The sequence below is a fragment of the Salmo salar genome, chromosome 13 (genome assembly GCF_965601325.2).
Source record: "Salmo salar chromosome 13, fSalSal1, whole genome shotgun sequence".
In the NCBI taxonomy this organism is placed as follows: Eukaryota; Metazoa; Chordata; class Actinopteri; order Salmoniformes; family Salmonidae; genus Salmo; species Salmo salar.
This window is the reverse complement of record NC_138303.1, coordinates 88,699,989-88,720,737: the sequence shown is the minus strand read 5'-3', so window position 1 is coordinate 88,720,737 and position 20,749 is coordinate 88,699,989. Positions and strand designations below refer to the sequence as shown.

The window sequence follows — 20,749 nt, the reverse complement described above, 5'->3', positions numbered from 1 at the left end:
GGCCCAGACAGAACTTCAACACACACGGAACCCAAACCGGCTGCGCACATGCACCATCGTGCGCCATCATGCATAAATGCATTTTGGTCTATAATCAATAGCCTTCAGTAACTGTTAAATGTGCCTGGCTTTATATATCATCCATACACAGTGCATTCGGAAAGTATTCAGACCCCTTGACTTTTTCCACATTTTGTTACTCTACAGCCTTATTCTAAAATTGATGAAATAAAAAATGTTCCTCATCACTGTACACGCAATTCACCATAAGGACAAAGCGAAAACATATACAGTGAGGGAAAAAAGTATTTGATCCCCAGCTGATTTTGTACTTTTGCCCACTAAGAAAGAAATGATCAGTCTATAATTTTAATGGTAGGTTTATTTGAGCAGTGAGAGACAGAATAACAGACAGAATAACAAAAAAATCCAGAAAAACGCATGTCAAAAATGTTATAAATTGATTTGCATATTAATGAGGGAAATAAGTATTTGACCCCCTCTCAATCAGAAAGATTTCTGGCTCCCAGGTGTATTTTATACAGGGAGTGCTCCTTCTTAAAGGGAGTGCTCCTAATCTCAGTTTGTTACCTGTATAAAAGACACCTGTCCACAGAAGCAATCAATCAATCAGATTCCAAACTCTCCACCATGGCCAAGACCAAAGAGCTCCAAGGATGTCAGGGACAAGATTGTAGACCTACACAAGGCTGGAATGGGCTACAAAACCATCGCCAAGCAGCTTGGTGAGAAGGTGACAACAGTTGGTGCGATTATTCACAAATGGAAGAAACACAAAAGAACTGTCAATCTCCCTCGGCCTGGGGCTCCATGCAAGATCTCACCTCGTGGAGTTGCAATGATCATGAGAACGGTGAGGAATCAGCCCAGAACTACACGGGAGGATCTTGTCAATGATCTCAAGGCAGCTGGCACCGTAGTCACCAAGAAAACAATTGGTAACACACTACGCCGTGAAGCACTGAAATCCTGCAGCGCCCGCAAGGTCCACCCTGCTCAAGAAAGCACATATACATGCCCGTCTGAAGTTTGCCAATGAACATCTGAATGATTCAGAGGACAACTGGGTGAAAGTGTTGTGGTCAGATGAGACCAAAATGGAGCTCTTTGGCATCAACTCAACTCGCCGTGTTTGGAGGAAGAGGAATGCTGCCTATGACCCCAAGAACACCATCCCCACCGTCAAACATGGAGGTGGAAACATTATGCTTTGGGGGTGTTTTTCTGCTAAGGGGACAGGACAACTTTACCGCATCAAAGGGACGATGGACGGGGCCATGTACCGTCAAATCTTGGGTGAGAACCTCCTTCCCTCAGCCAGGGGATTGAAAATGGGTCGTGGATGGGTATTCCAGCATGACAATGACCCAAAACACACGACCAAGGCAACAAAGGAGTGGCTCAAGAAGAAGCACATTAAGGTCCTCGAGTGGCCTAGCCAGTCTCCAGACCTTAATCCCATAGAAAATCTGTGGAGGGAGCTGAAGGTTCGAGTTGTCAAACGTCAGCCTCGAAACCTTAATGACTTGGAGAAGATCTGCAAAGAGGAGTGGGACAAAATCCCTCCTGAGATGTGCGCAAACCTGGTGGCCAACTACAAGAAACGTTTGACCTCCGTGATTGCCAACAAGGGTTTTGCCACCAAGTACTAAGTCATGTTTTGCAGAGGGTTCAAATACTTATTTCCCTCATTGAAATGCAAATCAATTTATTCAATTTATTTATTTATTCATTTTTGACATGCTTTTTCTGTATTTTTTTGTTGTTATGGGGTATTGTGTGTAGATTGTTGATGGGGGGAAAAAACCTATTTAATCTATTTTAGAATAAGGCTGTAACGTAACAAAATGTGGAAAAAGTCAAAGGGTCTGAATACTTTCCAAATGCACTGTAGGTCTAAGAGCGCATCCTGTTTAGTCTTAGTAGCTTAATTAACTTAGGCCTATATTTCAATACTTATATAGGCTACTGTATCAATCAATCATTTATTTGTTAATGTCATCACACAGCATAGGAGTCATTCATGATATGAAATGCAATCAAGCATTTTAGTTTTAAAATAAAATAACAAAGCAACCATTACATAATTAGCGTAACAATAAATAGGCCTAAACCTTTCCAATTCGAAAATTGCATTCACAAATGAATGCGACTGTTTTTAGTCTTTGCTGTAATAAAGGCTTTACAAAAAAAACATTACAACAGACCCTCTGGTTCGCTTATTTATTCAGTGTTGTTTACATTGTTCCAAACAGTCAGAAAAAGTATGTTGTCATCTAATAGATACTGTTTGGCAAACATAATATGCATGTGGCACTTGCTCCTTAGCTTTTTTTTCTTGATCTCCAGTATTTTCCACAACTAGTAAAATGTATTCCATACATCTGACTTCCCCTTTACCTCCTGCGCAACCAGTAAACATTCCCCCGATTCGAGTTTATTTGTCACGTCCTCTGCATCTGTTTTGCTGTCACTTGTTACGGTGTTCAGAGTTTTGTATTAACCAATTTATTGATGTGATTATGATATGTTATAGGCCATATTGGTCACGTGCATGTGATGTGTACATGTGTCACGTAAAGAGAGCAAGGGTTGAGGGAATAGGGAATGTTTTTCCTAAACAAATGAGAGGTTTTGCTAACAGAACTTTTCAGTCAGAAATGGCTGTAATTATGTTGTAGCTTCAGCAACACGAACAGTGCGATACACACTGTTGATGTTCTGTGGTGGTCGCTGCAGCAGGGAGGAGAAAGAGACAATGGGTGCTAGTCACACAGTCACTCACAGTTTGTTTTTTACACGGCACAGCAAGTCTGAGCCAGGCCTGGCACATTCAAATCAATTGCGGTCAAACTCCCTCTAGTCACGAGTGTGTCTTAATTATTTAATCAAACAGTTTGCTTAAAGCGTCAGACAAGCTCAGTGCATATAGTTGATTTGATTAAAACACATAGGATGTGTCTAAAAATACACATTTTAAAATGTCAACAAATCGATTGGTTGAAAGAACAGATGACTCTTGGTCGACCAAGATTTTTTTTTGTCGGGGACAGCAGTAGTGTAGTGCTAAGAGATCTATCTAACCCCTATTCCTGGCCTTATCCTCTGTTTCAGAAATCACAGCACAGACCGAGTCGTGTGAGATCCGGCAGGACTGGAAGCCTTCGTTCCTCAGTAATGAGGAGTTCACCCAGTTGATGCTGGAGGTAAAATCAGCTTAGCACCACGTTAATCTCCTCTGATATTAAATAAAGCCAAAGGACATCCTTCACTTGTACTGGAAGGAATACTGTATTTTGACATCCTGATGAACCGCTGTACGCCAGCACCAGCATTACCCATGATGCACCTCTGAAACAAATGTAGCACACAACAATTATAGTAGCTGGTATTATTATAATCACTTTGTTTTCCTTCCACAGGCTTTAGACGGTTTCCTCATAGCACTAACTACAGATGGAAACATTATATATGTGTCCGACAGCGTGTCTTCACTCATTGCCCATTTACCGGTGAGTGAGAGTTAGGCTGATCTAGCTCGTAACAGCATTGTTCTTTGTAACTTAATATTCGTGTATATAAAAATAGCTGCACAGTAAACAAGGATATTGATTAAATCTTGCAACCACCATGTTTCTGATTGAATCATGCGTTAAACTTTAGGCCTCCTGAGTAGCGCAGTGGTCTAAGGCACTGCATCGCAGTGCTAGAGGCATTACTACAGATCCGGGTTCGATCCCGAGCTGTGTCGCAGCCGGCCGCGACCGTGAGACCCATGAGGCGGTGCACAATTGGCCCAGCGTCATCCGGGTTAGGGGAGGGTTTGGCCGGCTGGGATGTCCTTGTCCCATCGCGCTCTAGCGACTCCTTGTGGCGGCCGGGCACATGAACACTGACTTCGGTTGCCAGCTGTACGGTGTTTCCTCCGACACATTGGTGCGGCTGGCATCCGGGTTAAGCGAGCAGTGTGTCAAGAAGCAAAGCGGCTTGGCGGGGTCGTGTTTCAGAGGACGCACGGCTCTCGACCTTCGACTCTCCTGAGTCCATGCGGGAGTTGCAGCGATGGGACAAGACTGTAACTACCAATTAGGGAGAAAAAAGGGGTAAAAAAAGTAACAACAAAAAAATTACTTAAGCTTCCACTTATGATCTAAATATACTAATTCAAATCAATGTATACATTATTGCAATTGGGACATTAACTATGGTATGTAATACCATACCTTGTAATATGACTGTGATATGACATGTGCATAGACAATGATGGGCCATAGACACTGACGTTCCCACCTTTTATCCTTTTGTATCAGTCAGATATGGTGGACCAAAATATCTTGAACTTTCTCCCTGACCGTGAGCATGGGGAGGTCTATAAGCTGCTATCATCCCACATGCTGATGACTGACCCCATCTCTGCTGACTTCCTAGACAGTGAGTATTTAGTCCTCCTCTTCACTCCCTCAGTACTGAATCCATCTTTCCTCTTCACTCCCTCAGTACTGAATCCATCTTTCCTCTTCACTCCCTCAGTACTGAACCCATATTTCCTCTTCACTCCCTCAGTACTGAACCCATATTTGTTCTTCACTCCCTCAGTACTGAATCCATATTTCCTCTTCACTCCCTCAGTACTGAACCCATCTTTCCTTCTTAGTACTGCACCCATCTTTCCTCTTCACTCCCTCAGTACTGAACCCGTCTTTCTTTCTCAGTACTGAACCAATATTTCCTCTTCACTCCCTCAGTACTGAACCCATCTTTCCTTCTCAGTACTGAACCCATCTTTCCTTGTTAGTACTGAACCCACCTTTCCTCTTTTCTACCTCAGTACTAAACCCATCTTTTTTTCTCAGTACTGAACCCATATTTCCACTTCACTCCCTCAGTACTGAACCCATCTTTCCTTTTCACTCCCTCAATACTGAACCTATCTTTCCTTTTCACTCCCTCAATACTGAACTCATCTTTCCTCTTCACTCCCTCATTACTGAACCCATCTTTCCTTCTTAGTACTGAACCCATATTTCCTCTTCACTCCCTCAGTACTGAACCCATCTTTCCTCTTCACTCCCTCAGTACTGAACCCATTTTTCCTTCTCGTTCAATCAGTACTGGGTCGATCTCCAGCTCTGGCATCACCAGGGATGCTTAGCTAAGGAGATGTCTGGATAGAGATGTCTGTGTATTTCACAATAGTGTTGTTTGATGAGAAGTTTGAAATGTTCTTACCTATCTCCGAGTGTCTTGAACTCTTGGTGATGACACCAAGAGTTCAAGTCATCTGTGCTGTATAATCAGAGAGTCCATCACTGTGTTAATGAGATTTTACATAAATATTATGGGTGGCATTTAACCAACATTTACACTTTAATTATATTGTTGTTCATCCACAGGTCTAAAGTAGGGTCACTGAATGAAAATTAGTAATGCTTTGTTTTTCTTATTGGCATTATGTCGCAGAACAACTATTCATAAGCATTTGAACCAGCCTCCTATTTTGTCCTGTAGCAGTGCTTTGTTTTGCTTAATTTAATGCACTACAGCAATGAACAGGGCTGTGGTGACCTTTTATTTCTTTTGATGTTGGCTATTTCACTTTTATGAGCGATATCCCCATGAATTATACATCAAACCATGCAGTGGCCAAACAGTCACACGCCACAGCCTTCAAAACAAACAGCGATTTTATGCCAGCACTGGGAAAGATTCTGTTTGACAAAGTGTTAAATCTCTCCTGTAGGCATTCATCCAATTCTATTGTATTTACATGACTAATTCCTCTGTGTGTTAGGAATTCACACTACTGTACTGAACCTCACACCTCTGCTCTGCAGTCCTGATACTGAACTGACCGTGAATATAGAGCAGGTTGCCATGTTTGGCGCTGCCAGTTTATTGGATTGCTGGACACTGTGGTCCTATGATTAGTCCTTTAGCTAATAATAGTAGTTAGCCTAGCAGTGTGGTTAGGAGTTTTAATCACTGTAGCTTCAGTAATACTGTATCTAGGGCTCGAGACACTGAGCTTAATCCCATGCTACAATTGTCACTCTTCTGAGAAAGAGACTGATGTGGAATCATCTAGGTCTATGTTTAGAACTATAGGAATACAAAGCATAGAAAACTACTGTAGACGCTACTGTGTCTGGAATAATTATCATTTTCTCCTAGCCTCATTAGCAGGCAATTCCTGCGTTTATCTTTCATCTCCTTTCGTTCGTTAAAGAAAATACGGCTTCTCCTGCTCAACACACAAATAGTTTTGGAAGTCATCGATCTTCTTGGTTAATGTGCTACTATCATTCTGTTGAAGAATAGCAATGGGAATGTTTGTTGCTCTGAGTTGAGTGTTCATCACTAATACATGCATTACGTGCACTGCACTCCCACCTGAGGACAAAGGAGCTCTCAGGTACTTATGAATGTCTAGCTACTCTTGGATAAGTGAACTCAGATACTTGACTCAGAGCTTATGGTACCACAGAGGAAGCATTTTACTTAATTGAATCCCGTTAGATATGTGTAACAATGGAGTGATGATATCATTCTTGGTTTAATAAGGAACCTTTTTTCCTTTGCACTTTAAATCCCAAATGTGTGTGTCATTCTATACAGATGTTTGCAAATGTATTAAAAATACAAATCTGAATTATAACATTTACATAAGTATTCAGAGCCTTATCTCAGTACTTTGTTGAACCACCTTTTGCAGCAATTACAGCCTCAAGTCTTGGGTATGACTCTCCAAGCTTGGCACACCTGTATTTGGCGAGTTTCTCCCATTCTTCTCTGCAGATCCTCTCAAGTTCTGTCAGGTTGGATGGGGAGCGTCGCTGCACAACTATTTTCAGGTCTCTCCAGAGATGTTAGATCGGGTTCAAGTCCGGGCTCTGGCTGGACCACTCAAGGACATTCAGAGAATTGTCCCAAAGCCACTCCTGCGTTGTCTTGGCTGTGTGTTTAGGGTTGTTGTCCTGTTGGAAGGTGAACCTTCGCCCTAGTGTGAGGTCCTGAGCACTCTGGAGCAGGTTTTCATCAAGGATCTCTCTGTACTTCGCTCCGTTCAACTTTCCCTTGATTTTGACTAGTCTCTCAGTCCATGCCTCTGAAAAACCTCCCCACAGCATGATGCTGCCACCACCATGCTTCACCGTAGGGATGGTGCCAGGTTTACGCCAGACGTGACGCTTGGCATTCAGGCCAAAGAGTTCAATCTTGGCACCATCCATACAGTGAAGCATGGTGGTGGCAGCATCATGCTGTGGGGATGTTTTTCAGCGCCTTTTTCAGTACCTTTTGGCAAACTCCAAGCAGGCTGTCATGTGCATTTTACTGAGGACTGGCTCCCGTCTGGATACTCTACCATAAAGGCCTGATTGGTGGAGTGCTGCAGAGATGGTTGTCCTTCTGGAATGTTCTCCCATCTCCACAGAGGAACTCTGGAGCTCTGTCAGGGTAACCATCGGGTTCTTGGTCACCTCCCTGACCAAGGCCCTTCTCCCCTGGTTGCTTAGTTTTCCCGGGTCGGCCAGCTCTAGGAAGAGTCTTGGTGGTTCCAAACTTCTTCCATTTAAGAATGATGGAGGCCACCATGTTCTCGGGGACCTTCAACGCTGCAGAAATTTGTTGGTACCCTTCCCCAGATCTGTGCCTCGACACAATCCTGTCTCGGAGCTCTACGGACAATTCCTTCGACCTCATGCCTTGGTTTTTGCTCTGACAAGCGCTGTCAACTGTGGGACCTTATATAGACCGGTGTGTGCTTTTCCAAATCATGTCCAGTCAATTGAATTTACCACAGGTGGACTCCAGTCAAGTTGTAGAAACATCTCAAGGATGATCAATGGAAACAGGATGCACCAGAGCTCAAGTTCGAGTCACATAGCAAAGGGTCTGAATACTTACAGTACCAGTTAAAAGTTTGGACACACCTACTCATTCAAGGGTTTTTCTTTATTTGTAGTGTTTTCTAAATTGTAGAATAATAGTGAAGACATCAAAACTATTAATTAACACATTTGGAATCATGTAGTAACCAAAAACGTGTTAATAATATATTTTATATTCTTCAAAGTAGCCACCCTTTGCCTTGATGACAGCTTTGCACACTCTTGGCATTCTCTCAACCAGGTTCATGAGGAATGCTTTTCCAAAAGTCTTGAAGGAGTTCCCACATATGCTGAGCACTTGTTGACTGCTTTTCCTTCACTCAGCAGTCCAACACATCCCAAACTATCTCAATTGGGTTGAGGTCGGGTGATTTTGGAGGCCAGGTCATCTGATGCAGCACTCCATCACTCTCCTTCTTGGTCAAATAGCTCTTACACAGGCTGGAGGTGTGTTTTGGTTCATTGTCCTGTTGAGAAACACGTGAAAGTCCCATTAACTGCAAACCAGATGGGATGGTGTATCGCTGCAGAATGCTGTGGTAGCCATGCTGGTTAAGTGGGACTTGAGCTGTAAATAAATCACTGACAGTGTCACCAGCAAAGTACCTCAAACTGTCACACCTTCTCCTCCATGCTTCACTGTGGGAACCACACATGCAGAGATCATCCGTTCATCTACTCAGTGTCTCACAAAGACACAGCGTTTGGATCCTAAAATCTCAAATATGGACTCATCAGAGGACAGATTTACATCAGTCTAATGTCCATTGCTCGTGGTGGTCCTCATGAGAGCCAGTTTCATCATAGCGCTTGATGGTTTTGCGACTGCGCTTGAAGAAACTTTCAAAGTTATTGAAATGTTCCGTATTGACTGACCTTCATGTCTTAAAGTGATGATGGACTGTCATTTCTCTTTGCTTATTTGAGCTGTTCTTGCCATAATATGGACGTAACCCTATTTGGTGAAGTACCATCTCTGTATACCACCCCTATCTTGTCTCAACACAACTAATTGGCTCAAACGCATTAAGAAGGAAAGAAATTCCACAAATTAACTTTTAACAAGGCAAACCTGTTAATTGAAATTCATTCCAGGTGACTACCTCATGAAGCTGGTTGAGAGAATGCCAAGTGTGTGCAAAGCTGTCATCAAGGCAAAGGGTGGCTACTTTGAAGAATCTCAAATATAAAATATGTTTTGATTTGTATAACACTTTTTTGGTTACTACATGATTCCATGTGTGTTATTTCATAGTTTTGATGTCTTCACTATTATTCTACAATGTAGAAAATAGTAAAAATTAAGAAAAACCCTGGAATGAGTAGGTGTGTCCAAACTTTTGACTGGTACTGTATGTAAATAATGTATTTCAGTTTTTTTATTTGTTTAAATTTCATTTGCTTAAAATTTCTAAAAAAACAGTTTTCACTTTGATATTATGGGTTATTGTGGGTAAATTGATGACGACAATTTCTTAATAAATCCATTTTAGAATAAGGCTGTAATGTAACAAAATGTGGAAAAAGGGAAGGGCTCTGAATACTTTCTGAATGCACTGTATATCTCAGTTTGAATGGCACAGGGCCACTGGTATTCCCAGCCTCCTGACAATGCCACAATGCTCTATTTTTAGTGTAATGAAGAGCAACACATTGGCTTTGGAGGATTAGTAGAACATTAACACAGTGAGTCCCCTCAGTGTGTACAGTATGTCTGAGCTAGTGCTCTGACATAAGTCAGCGGAGGCATTCTCTTCCGCAATGGTAACCCGTTTAAACGGAGCCATGGATTCTGTAGAAAATGGGATGACTGTATTCAGACATTCTGTGACATTGTGTCTGATTGAGGAGTATTTCGAACATCATCAGTGCAGTTTTAGTGTGTCGATGGCTCAGTGACATACTCCCCCTCTTCCTCTCCCACCACTGGTCTCATTCCCCTGCCAAGTGAAGCCTCGTCTGTAGGAACAACACTGCTGAGCCATCCCATGACAACTGAGACAAACTATGCTGGGTTCAATGCCATTTACTGGGAGCTGTGTGCTGATTTCCAGCCATGAGAAAAAAGCCAAAATGTCTGAGCTGTCAGTGGTTGTTAGGAGCAGAAGTTGTAATGGCAAAATAATTATTGTCATCATTCTTTTCTCTGAGATTTACTCTGTCAGAGTTTCATCCAAGGCTCTTACATAAAATATCAACCTATTTGAAAAGAGTTTATCATGTTGCACCATGAAGACTTCAAGATGATTTATATTAGAAAGAAGTGCCAATAGAGTATGTGTAAATACACACTGAAAATGGGTTATTCACTTTGTCAGTAAAATATTTTCTTACTTTATTTTTCTTCATGATGGTGGAAAAAGCATTGTGTTTTGTTGAGGACACTCCAGCTAACTTTCATTTGGTATTTTTTCCAGGTAAGACACACATTGAGTTCTGCTGTCATCTAGCTAGAGGAAACATCGACCCAAAGGAACCCCCTACATATGAGTTCGTGAAATTTGTAGGAGATTTCAAGTTTCATAACAACGGTGAGTGTTCTGTTATTCTCCCCCGAGCTCACCTGACATTTTAAAGTTGTGCAATACTTTGCAATGTTTTAGTTCCCAAATCTTTGTTTCCTTGACATACTCGCATAACAACAGAAATGACTTTCCCTTTCAACTGTCAGAACTATTGTTATATTATCATGTGTATTTTATGTGCCATTTCATCTACAACTACTGACCGAGCTACAACCTGATGAATGGACAGTAAACCATCTAGTTATATTAATAAGGCCAAACTCTGCATTCTATTGAATATTAGAATGGAGATGTTATGTCATAAAAACTTACTCGAAACATAAAACAGACAGAAAATCAAACAGGTTATAAAACCGTTTCAGAACTGCATATCTCATTGTTGATCACTATTGAAATACCTGGCTAATTGACTGGAAAATTAGACGTATGAGGAAATGTTTCCCTCTCATCTGAAATTACGCGTCGGACTTTTGGATATTTCCATACTTTTTAAAGTTTTGGACTTCCAGTCGTTTGAATAGCATAATGTAAGGTCACCAGAGTGTGGTGAGATTGAACGGTTATGTAAAGTTATTTGGCACTCGTAGAATAACTCCAGTCACTGCTAATCAAAGATGTATTGCCTGATTTGCCATTACCCCGGACCCCCCTGGGGATCACTACCACAGTCTTCAGGGGCCACAGTCCTGCTGATTTTCCTTTCTCAAATGACTGTGTGATTAAAGGGCAAAATCCCCTGCACACACTGCTGTGGCCGGGAAACACAGTTGGACTTTGATTCACAGCTCCTACGTCCTCTTGTAACAGACATACCTGTTTGGGGTTGATGATAATCACTCCTACTGTCTATACTATACTGTTGTAATGCACCAAATGGATTGTTGCTGTTGATCTATATTTGCTATGCCTACATTCATCCTCTGGGGAGGTATTGAGTGACTGTTTCTGTTGTTTGACTCACAGTGCCTACTTCCTCTTGTAACGGGTTTGAGTTGACATTACCAAGAACCCTGCAGTCATCACTGGAAGAGCAGGTCTGCCTTGTTGCCACTGTACGATTAGTCACTCCGCAGTTTTTAAAGGTAAGATCGTGTTTCTTTTGCTAAATCTTTGCTGATTCCATTTGAGAACATACAGATGTTTTATGTTACCTTCTAAAGAGGAAGAAGAAAATAATACATTATGAAAAGCCATGTATTACTTTTTTTATGTTTATTTCACCTTTATTTAACCAGGTAAGCTAGTTGAGAACAAGTTCTCATTTACAACTGCGACCTGGCCAAGATAAAGCAAAGCAGTGCGACACAAACAACAACACAGAGCTACACATGGAATAAACAAGCGTACAGTCAATAACACAATAGAGGGAAAAAAAGAAAGTCTATATACAGTGTGTGCAAATAGCTTGAGGAGGTAAGGCAATAAATAGGCCATAGTAGCGAAGTAATTACAATTTAGCAAATTAACACTGGAGTGATAGATGAGCAGATGATGATGTGCAAGTAGAAATGTAAATAAAAACAATATGGGGATGAGGTAGGTAGATTGGGTGGGCTATTTACACATGGGCTATGTACAGCTGCAGATAGCTGATGTTTAAAGTTAGTGAGGGAAATATAAGTCTCCAGCTTCAGCGATTCTTGCAATTCGTTCCAGTCATTGGCAGCAGAGAACTGGAAGGAAAGGAGGCCAAAGTGGGTGTTGGCTTTTGGGATGACCAGTGAGATATACCTGCTGGAGCGCGTGCTACGGGTGGGTGTTGTTATCGTGACCAGTGAGCTGAGATAAGGCGGAGCTTTACCTAGCATAGACTTATAGATGACCTGGAGCCAGTGGGTCTGGCGACGAATATGTAGCGAGGGCCAGCCGACTAGAGAATACAGGTCGCAGTGGTGGGTGGTATAAGGGGCTTTGGTGACAAAACGGATGGCACTGTGATAGACTGCATCCAGTTTATTTTGTAAATGACATCGCCAAAGTCGAGGATCGGTAGGATGGTCAGTTTTACGAGGGTATGTTTGGCGGCGTGAGTGAAGGAGGCTTTGTTGCGAAATAGGGAGCCGATTCTAGATTAAATTTTGGATTGGAGATGTTTAATATGAGTCTGGAAGGAGAGTTTACAGTCTAGCCAGACACCTAGGTATTTGTAGTTGTCCACATATTCTAAGTCAGAACCGTCCAGAGTAGTGATGCTAGTCGGGCGGGCGGGTGCGGGCAGCGAACGGTTGAAAAGCATGCATTTAGTTTTACTAGCATTTAAGAGCAGTTGGAGGCCACGGAAGGAGTGTTGTATGGTGCACCATTTAAAGGAAATTAATTATTTTGTCTTGCCCATTCACCCTCTGAAAGGCACACATACACAATCCATGTCTCAATTGTCTCAATGCTTAAAAATATTATTTAACCTGTCTCCTTCCCTTCATCTACACTGATTTGAAGTGGATTTAACAAGTGAAATAATTAAGGGATCATAGCTTTCACCTCAATTTACCTGGTCAGTCTATGTCATGAAAAGAGAAGGTGTTCTTAATAAAATAAAATACATCTATTTACGATTACATTTTTATAAAACCATTTATGTGAAAGTTCTATCTGCGCAGCAACTTTGAACTTGGTTTTATAAGGTTCTATCTCAATCCAATCACACATTACTGAGTTTCCAATCAAACATATTTGCGTGTAAGGGGAGTCATGAAAGAGGAAGACATCACAAAACAGTTCTGAGATCTGGGACTTGAATAATACTCCATATCTCAGAACTATACATTTAGTAGATTAGTGCTGTGCGATTAATGCTTTTTGAGGTCGGTTCGATTATTAAAAAAGGTTTTCGATTTCGGTTTCGATAATTGTTTTAGACATTAAATGCACTCTGCGTTACGTGGGTTGAATGCTTTAACAACACTGAATAAAACAATTCATAAAAGTCCCATGATGGTAGTGACTGCCCATTACGGCTTATCAGAGGTGTGGCCAAGTCACTATTATTCGAGTCACGAGCAAGTCTCAAGTCACAAGTCTGAAACTCAAGTCGAGTCCCAAGTAGAATAGGTCAAGACTCGAGTCAAGTCCAAGTCGTGCATTCTAAGAGCAAGTCAAGTCGAGTCACAAGTTTTCAAGTAAAGCCTCAAGTCAAGTAACAAAAAAATCTATACGTTTACTTGTTCAACTACAAATCTCTGTCTATTTATTGAGGCTACCAGACAGCACTTGTCATTATTTTGTCTACAACACATTTTGATTAGCATTTGTAATTGTAAAATAGGGACATGTAGCAGTCGTAAGGGCATGACATCAGCAGAAAACAAGGTAGGTTGACGTGCTCAGAGTGTACATTTATTTACAGGTCTTGGTGAAAGCGCCAGATCATACAAAATATACATGTAGATTTACCAAATATACACAGGCAATAGCCCAAAAGAAATAGCCTCTGTATCAGGCTTAACCTGTCCTATCTGAACTGACACAGGTAGAGGGCCAGACTGTACAGCCTCCTCTTGAGAAACTAAATCGGTCCAGCAGGAGCTCAAACAGGTAGGCCTACATAATATAAGCACTTGGCCCCCAGGACCATACAATTACCCAATTGGCAATTACAATCAATAAAACTGGTTCTACAATTTAAAAGGCAATTTCCACATCCATTGTTACATTCGTATTAATCAGACTTAATGATTATTAATGATATTTCAACACTGTGCATACATGGAACAATCATTTTATCTTGTTCAATGTTCTGACTCCAGAGCGTGTTTCTATGCGCACTGAGGCGCTTGCGCGGATATTACGCACAACCAGAAGACCAGAATGACAGACACAGAACCCCGACATAACCCAAGCAATATGAACAAAGGAAACCATACATTTAATTAAATAAACAGTACTTCTACCTCATGTGTCTTGTGAATGATCATGGGCACAATAAAAATCATGCCAACTCAGAGGGTAAGAAATGGTTGGCTAAATGCAAATGTATCTTAGGCCTGTCAAACATGTAACAGAAATGTCTACGTGTTGCAAAAAACGGTATGGGTGTCACGTCCTGACCAGCAGATGGAGCTAGTGTTTTAGTTTTGGGGTCAGGACGTGGCATGTTTGTATTGGTTAAATGTTGGGTGGATGATTGGGACTTCCAATTGAAGGCAGGTGTGTATGAGTTGCCTTTGATTGGAAGTCCTATATAGGTGTGTGTGTTTTTCTTTGGGGTTGTGGGTGGTTGTTTTTTGCACTGCGTTTCTAGCCTGCAGAACTGTAGCTGTTGTCACTTTGTTTGAATTGTTAAGTGGATGCTCTACTCCTTTATTTTAATTCAAGATGAGTATTCACATACCTGCTGCGCCTTGGTCCATTTCTACAGAAGACAGCCGTTACAATGGGGATGGAATGATGAAACGCTAGCAATTATTTTAATATCGATTTACCACATAGGGCCTATGAATTTAAACATGTGAAAACAAGAGAAAACATTTCAACAAGAGAAAAAAATCACTCTCCACTGGCTGGAGTTTGGAGAGTGCAAGTGAAGAGCAGTGCCTATGGGAATAATTAATTTTAAACATATTCCAAATGCAAGCTTCATAAGCAAATTATCAATTTCAAGCAATTGTTAGATACAAAAATAGCATTAGGCCTATGCTAAAAATTGATGCCCCACTGCTGATGAGCTTGCAAAGTAAACAGTTAATATTCTTGATCACCAACATTGTTTTGAGCTGCATATTTATTTATTATGGCTACCCTCTCTTATAATTTGGTGTTTGTGCTGCACCCAATCCTATAGCTGTATAGCAAATCACCAATCTGTTTGCTTATTCACCACCTGAGCTGTGTTGATTGACAGTTTGACAGTATGGTGATTTTGAATCAGTTACAGAGTTTAATGGCTGTGATACTGTAGGAGATAACTGAGGATGGATCAGCAACATTGTAGTTACTCCACAATACTAACATAAATGACTGAGTGAAAAGAAGGAAGCCTGTACAGAAAAAAAAATATTCCAAAACATGCATCCTGTTTGCAATAACTCACTAAAGTAATACTGCAAAAAAATGTGGCAAAGGAAATAACTTTTTGTCCTGAATACAAAGCATTATCTTTGGGGCAAATCCACTGGTGTTGCTTACTAAGACAACATTGAATGTTCCTGAGTGGTCTAGTTACATTTTTTACTTAAATCGACTTGAAAATCTATGGCAAGACTTGAAAATGGCTGTCTAGCAATGATCAACATAACTTGACAGAGCAAATATTGTGCAATCCAGGTGTGCAAAGCTCAGAGACTCACTCAGAAAGACTCACAGCAGTAATCACTGCCTAAGGTGTTAACATGTATAGACTCAGGGGGTTGAATACTTATCTAATCAAGATATATTAGTGTTTTTCTTTATTATTATTCATATTTTTTTTTACTTTGACATTACAGAGTATTTTCTCTAAACGGTTGACAGAAAATGTCATTTAAATCCATTTTAATCCCACTTTGTAACAAAATAAAATGTGGAAAAAGTCAAGGGGTGTGAATACTTTCTGAAATCCCTGTAGGGTAGTTGTCATTTCAGTGAACTATTGTTTTAAAATCAAAATCAAATCACATTTTATTGGTCACATACACATATTTAGAAGATGTTATTGGTCACATACACATTTAGCAGATGTTATTGGTCACATACACATATTTAGCAGATGTTATCGGTCACATACACATATTTAGCAGATGTTATTGGTCACATACACATATTTAGCACATGTTATTGGTCACATACACATATTTAGCAGATGTTATTGTGGGTGTAGCGAAATGCTTGTGTTCGCTGCTCCAACAGTGCAGTAGTATCTAAATTCACACAAATCTAAAAGTAAAATAGAAAGAATGGAATTAAGAAAAATATGAATATTAGGCTGAGCAATGTCGGAGTGGCATTACAGTATATACATATGAAATGAGTAAAGCAGTATGCAGTGTTCCATTATTAAAGTGGCCAGTGATTCCATGTCTATGTATATAAGGCAGCAGCCTCTAAGGTGCAGGGTTGAGTAAGCGGGTGGTAGCCGGCTAGTGATGGCTATTTAAAAGTCTGATGGCCTTGAGATAGAAGCTGTTCTTAGCTTTGATGCAAGGACAAGTGTTTGGTGATTATGAATTAATGTTGAATTGATGTTGAATATGAAATTATGTAATACATCATGTGGTTTGAAGGAAGGAAGGGTATTCTTTTCATTTAATCATTAAATGGCTTTACTTTTCTATTAATGTTGAAATAATCATATCATTAAGTGCCAGAAAGAACCTTTTTACACAACACAGATCCACTTTTGAGACTTACAAGGTTACAATTACAACACACCTCCTAAAAAAACTAATTTATAAAAGCCTCAGGATTTTGATACTCTGCACTTTAAGTACCTTTATGGTGAGGGACTTGATTAGTTATGAATGAGGAATTCACTACAAAACAGTTCTGAGATATGACGTGAAAACATATAACTCAGATCTAGACTTTTCTTAGATAGAACCTCATTATTCCATGGTCACAATACTTTTTTTTAGGATTTAAGGATTGGCTCTCTAGTGCCTTAAATTGTATTTTTGTTACTTTTACCAGGATTTGTGTAATGTGGAAGATCCCTGTGATGAATTCACATCCAGACACAGCCTTGAATGGAAGTTCCTGTTCTTAGATCACAGGTAAGAGGAGCTGAGAAACATGTACATTTTGTTCTCTCTGTTATCAGTCTTTAATTGAGTAGTTTCATAGCCTGATGGAAAGCTACACTATCATCGGTGCCCATCAACTGACATCCTCTGGGCTGCACATCTTTAGCGCTACAGTAACATATAGATTTAAGAAGACAACTGCTGTTCTCTCCTGTCCCTATCTTGACATTAACATGATATTGTTGTTTGTAAACTCTGTCTACTGGCGTGTCATACTGCCCCGCTGTGTCCCTTGGTTATGTTCCATCTGATTGGCTTTGGGTGATCAGGCTCAGTGTTCAGCAGACTGCTGGTGCTAGTGGCGTGACTGACTGATTGTGCTAGTTTCCACTGTGTGGCCTGGCGTCCTCACTAAGTAAGGCATTTAAACCTGCTGCCCTGCCCTGGATAGTGAGAGTGAGACACAAGATTAGTCTGCAATGTCACAGGTGATAAAGGACCAGTGAGAAACAGCCCAGACTGCAACATTCTATCATTCATGACACCACCAGTGCAGTATCAAATCAAATCCCTTAGTACCTGCTAATCAAAGACCCTTGTGAATTCAGGGCAGGGAGGATGGCAACCTCCCCGAGATGATCAGATAACTGTAAAGAAGGTAAAACCAAGGGAGGAAATTGTACGTCCTGTGCTCTGCTGAGCTATAATTGGACATTCACAGCTCCTTGCCAAACTGCTGTGCTCTGCGCTGGGTCTCAAGAATGGCTCCCTCTATAATGTGACCTGCATGCCATTCTGAATTTGGCTTATGGGGGCCTAGGCTAAGTGGATTTAACTGAGCATTGATGAATGAAATGCACCAAGTGAGCCAAAATCACGTCATAATCATAACTGTGATTATACGACATTGCCATGTTTATGCATTTTTTAGGCATTCGCAACATCGCACACGCTCAGCCCTAGCCCATTTAGAGAGGTGATGTTCTGTCAATGTGTCATAACTGTATGGATCATATGAAGTTATATTGCCCTGTGTGCTTGAGGCAGTACAAACTTAGGTTTATTAATCATAATGTTTATGCATTTTTCAATGTACTTGTCAAGGTAATTATGGCATTATCAATCAAGTTATTCTCTCTAGGCTGCAAAATAGTACATTCCGACAAAATAAATACTTAATGTCGCAGTTTAACCAGTCTGTTGTTGTTATAAAACATAGCTGCCTAATATCTTGGTTATTCTCTCTTCTCTTTCCAGAGCTTCACCAATCATCGGCTACTTGCCCTTTGAGGTTCTTGGGACTTCTGGCTATGATTACTATCATGTGGATGACTTGGAGCTTATAGCGCGGTGTCATAAGCAATGTAAGCAACTCTCCACTACCTCTTTCATCCCCCTCTCCCTCTCTCCCTCTCTTCTGCTCTCCCTCACTACCACAGGATCCAGGCAGCCATTTCACAGAAATAGGTCATCCCACTGTAGTTACATTTCTATTTCCACTTCACCATTGTGCATAAAAAGCCCAGACTTCTGAGACTGCTTAGAGCTTGTTACTTCTACCCTGATGTTTTAGGATTTCGGGAACAAGGGCAGTGTAGTGATTTGTGTATGCCTGACTGCTCTGTTGAAAATGTCACTGTGTTGTGTTGTCTTCACAGTAATGCAGTTTGGGAAGGGTAAATCCTGCTACTATCGGTTTCTGACCAAGGGTCAGCAGTGGATCTGGCTGCAGACACACTACTACATTACATACCATCAGTGGAACTCCAAGCCAGAGTTCATAGTGTGCACTCACACAGTCGTCAGGTAAACCTAATTCCTCTGTCTCTCTCTGTCATGTTTGGTAAAATATACTCTGGTGCTACCTGAGGGTGAGGAACCCCCGCCCCCATAGTTCAACAGGATCAGTCTAGTGTAGACCTATTGAACCTGATCTCCACTGCATTAGTAGTAGTAGCTGTCTATCATTAGATATTGTAAATTGAGGATGAATATCTGAACGTCTTGTAGAAAGATCTGGCCTTAATGGCCATGTACTCTTATAATCTCCACCCAGCACAGCCAGAAGAGGACTGGCCACCCCTCAGAGCCTGGTTCCTCTCTAGGTTTCTTCCTAGGTTCCAACCTTTCTAGAGAGTTTTTCCTAGTCACTGTGCCTCTGCATCTGCATTGCTTTCTCTTTGGAGCTTTAGGCTGGGTAGATGTAAAAAGTGCTTTATAAAATAAATTTGATTGATTGTTGATGGAAAAGCTAGGCTTATGGGCAAATCATTTGACATTTGATCTTTCTTTCTATCGCACTCTGTCACGGACTTGTAGTTACGCGGAGGTGAGAGCGGAGAGGAGGAGAGAGTTTGGCTTGGAGGAGACGTCACCTGAGATGGCCACCTCGTCCTCCATAAAGGTATGAAGAAGACACACTAGGATTAAATATAAATAATGAATCATAAAGAATGTTACAATAACATCCAGTGTTCAAGTTTCCCAATAAACAGCCATTTTACCAGGTCCAATTGTTACAATCATGTACAGTAGTGCTCTACTTCCCAATCCTGTGTCAGTGTTCAGAGCTAAGTGGGATGGTGAAATGCCATGCAAATACGGAGCTTTTCAGTGTCAGGCATTGTTGTGTGTATTCTGAGTGGTAAAAGCAAATATGTCCCAGATCTTGTTGGCGCTGTCAGTACTTGATACTCCTCTGTCTATCCTGTGTGTTCCAGGCTCAGGAGGTGTACCTGGACATCTGTCCCAATCTGGACCCTCCCGGACAGGACAGGATGAGCGGGGCATGCTCAGTGTCCTCCCACAGCTCCCGGAAATCCTCCCACACGGCCCTGTCCGACTCGGCATGTGAGTCCCCCTGTTGCTGTCTTTGTCCAGCTAACCCAAATACCCCCATACTGAATTAGTCTGTTTAGACTTGAACCCTGTACCATACAACACCACTTTCACCCTAATCCAAACTCTGCACCACCATACACTCACTTATTGTATACAATTTTGGATTTAAATGGTTAATTATGAAGTATGCGTAACCTTCTACCTATTGAATAATTTTCCCCACCAGCCAACACATCTTTGCGGTTCACAGACGCTTGCACACCATCACGACAGTCTGCATCAGTCGCGGGGACAGAGAAGAATTTGGCCAGACTCGTACCCAGTAGGTCAAAGGTCAGTTCACCTCATTAAGAACTAGCCAGTGGAAAAACATCAGCCTGGAATTCTGCTCAACTCCCCATCTGTTTTTGTTGTCCTTCACCTTATAGACTTTGGTACAGAGGCAGAACTCTTTTGACCTCCTTCCCCAACTGAGCCTCCCCCTTTCTCCTACCTGCAGCCAGCACTCCGCAATGGTTGGTGTTTAGACTAATCTCTCCTGTCTGTCTGTCGCCTGCCTGCTTACTGTATGTCTAGTAGTGTCCCAGTATTATGACAGCTTGCTCTTGTCTGTTGGTTGACATCCTCGCTTGTTTGTGTGAAATGCCTCTACTCCCACTTGATTTTAGACCACAGCAACGTAATTGGGGATGATCATATTATAGATGTAAATGTAGATGACAATTATATTCCAGATGTAAAACTACTAAAGTTATTCTCAAGTATGTATAAATTGTCTCAAGATGATCACTTCAACTCATGTTAAATGAGTCCCAGT

General features: G+C 41.2%; 1 protein-coding gene across 3 annotated transcripts in view; it reads left to right on the top strand.

Annotated features, from left to right (window-relative positions):
* Positions 1-20,749, top strand: part of npas2 (neuronal PAS domain protein 2) — a 71,459-nt gene that overhangs the window by 39,938 nt on the left and 10,772 nt on the right. For 2 of the 3 annotated variants that reach the window (XM_014137490.3, XM_014137489.3), the window contains exons 5-16: positions 3,136-3,227; positions 3,444-3,533; positions 4,332-4,452; positions 10,328-10,441; positions 11,399-11,517; positions 17,039-17,121; positions 18,349-18,455; positions 18,750-18,897; positions 19,411-19,495; positions 19,812-19,941; positions 20,159-20,265; positions 20,361-20,447. In XM_014137490.3, the coding sequence (XP_013992965.1) occupies positions 3,136-3,227; positions 3,444-3,533; positions 4,332-4,452; positions 10,328-10,441; positions 11,399-11,517; positions 17,039-17,121; positions 18,349-18,455; positions 18,750-18,897; positions 19,411-19,495; positions 19,812-19,941; positions 20,159-20,265; positions 20,361-20,447 (1,283 nt within the window). The remainder of the gene's footprint in view (positions 1-3,135; positions 3,228-3,443; positions 3,534-4,331; positions 4,453-10,327; positions 10,442-11,398; positions 11,518-17,038; positions 17,122-18,348; positions 18,456-18,749; positions 18,898-19,410; positions 19,496-19,811; positions 19,942-20,158; positions 20,266-20,360; positions 20,448-20,749) is intronic. The other variant, XM_082960423.1, reaches the window with a different exon arrangement.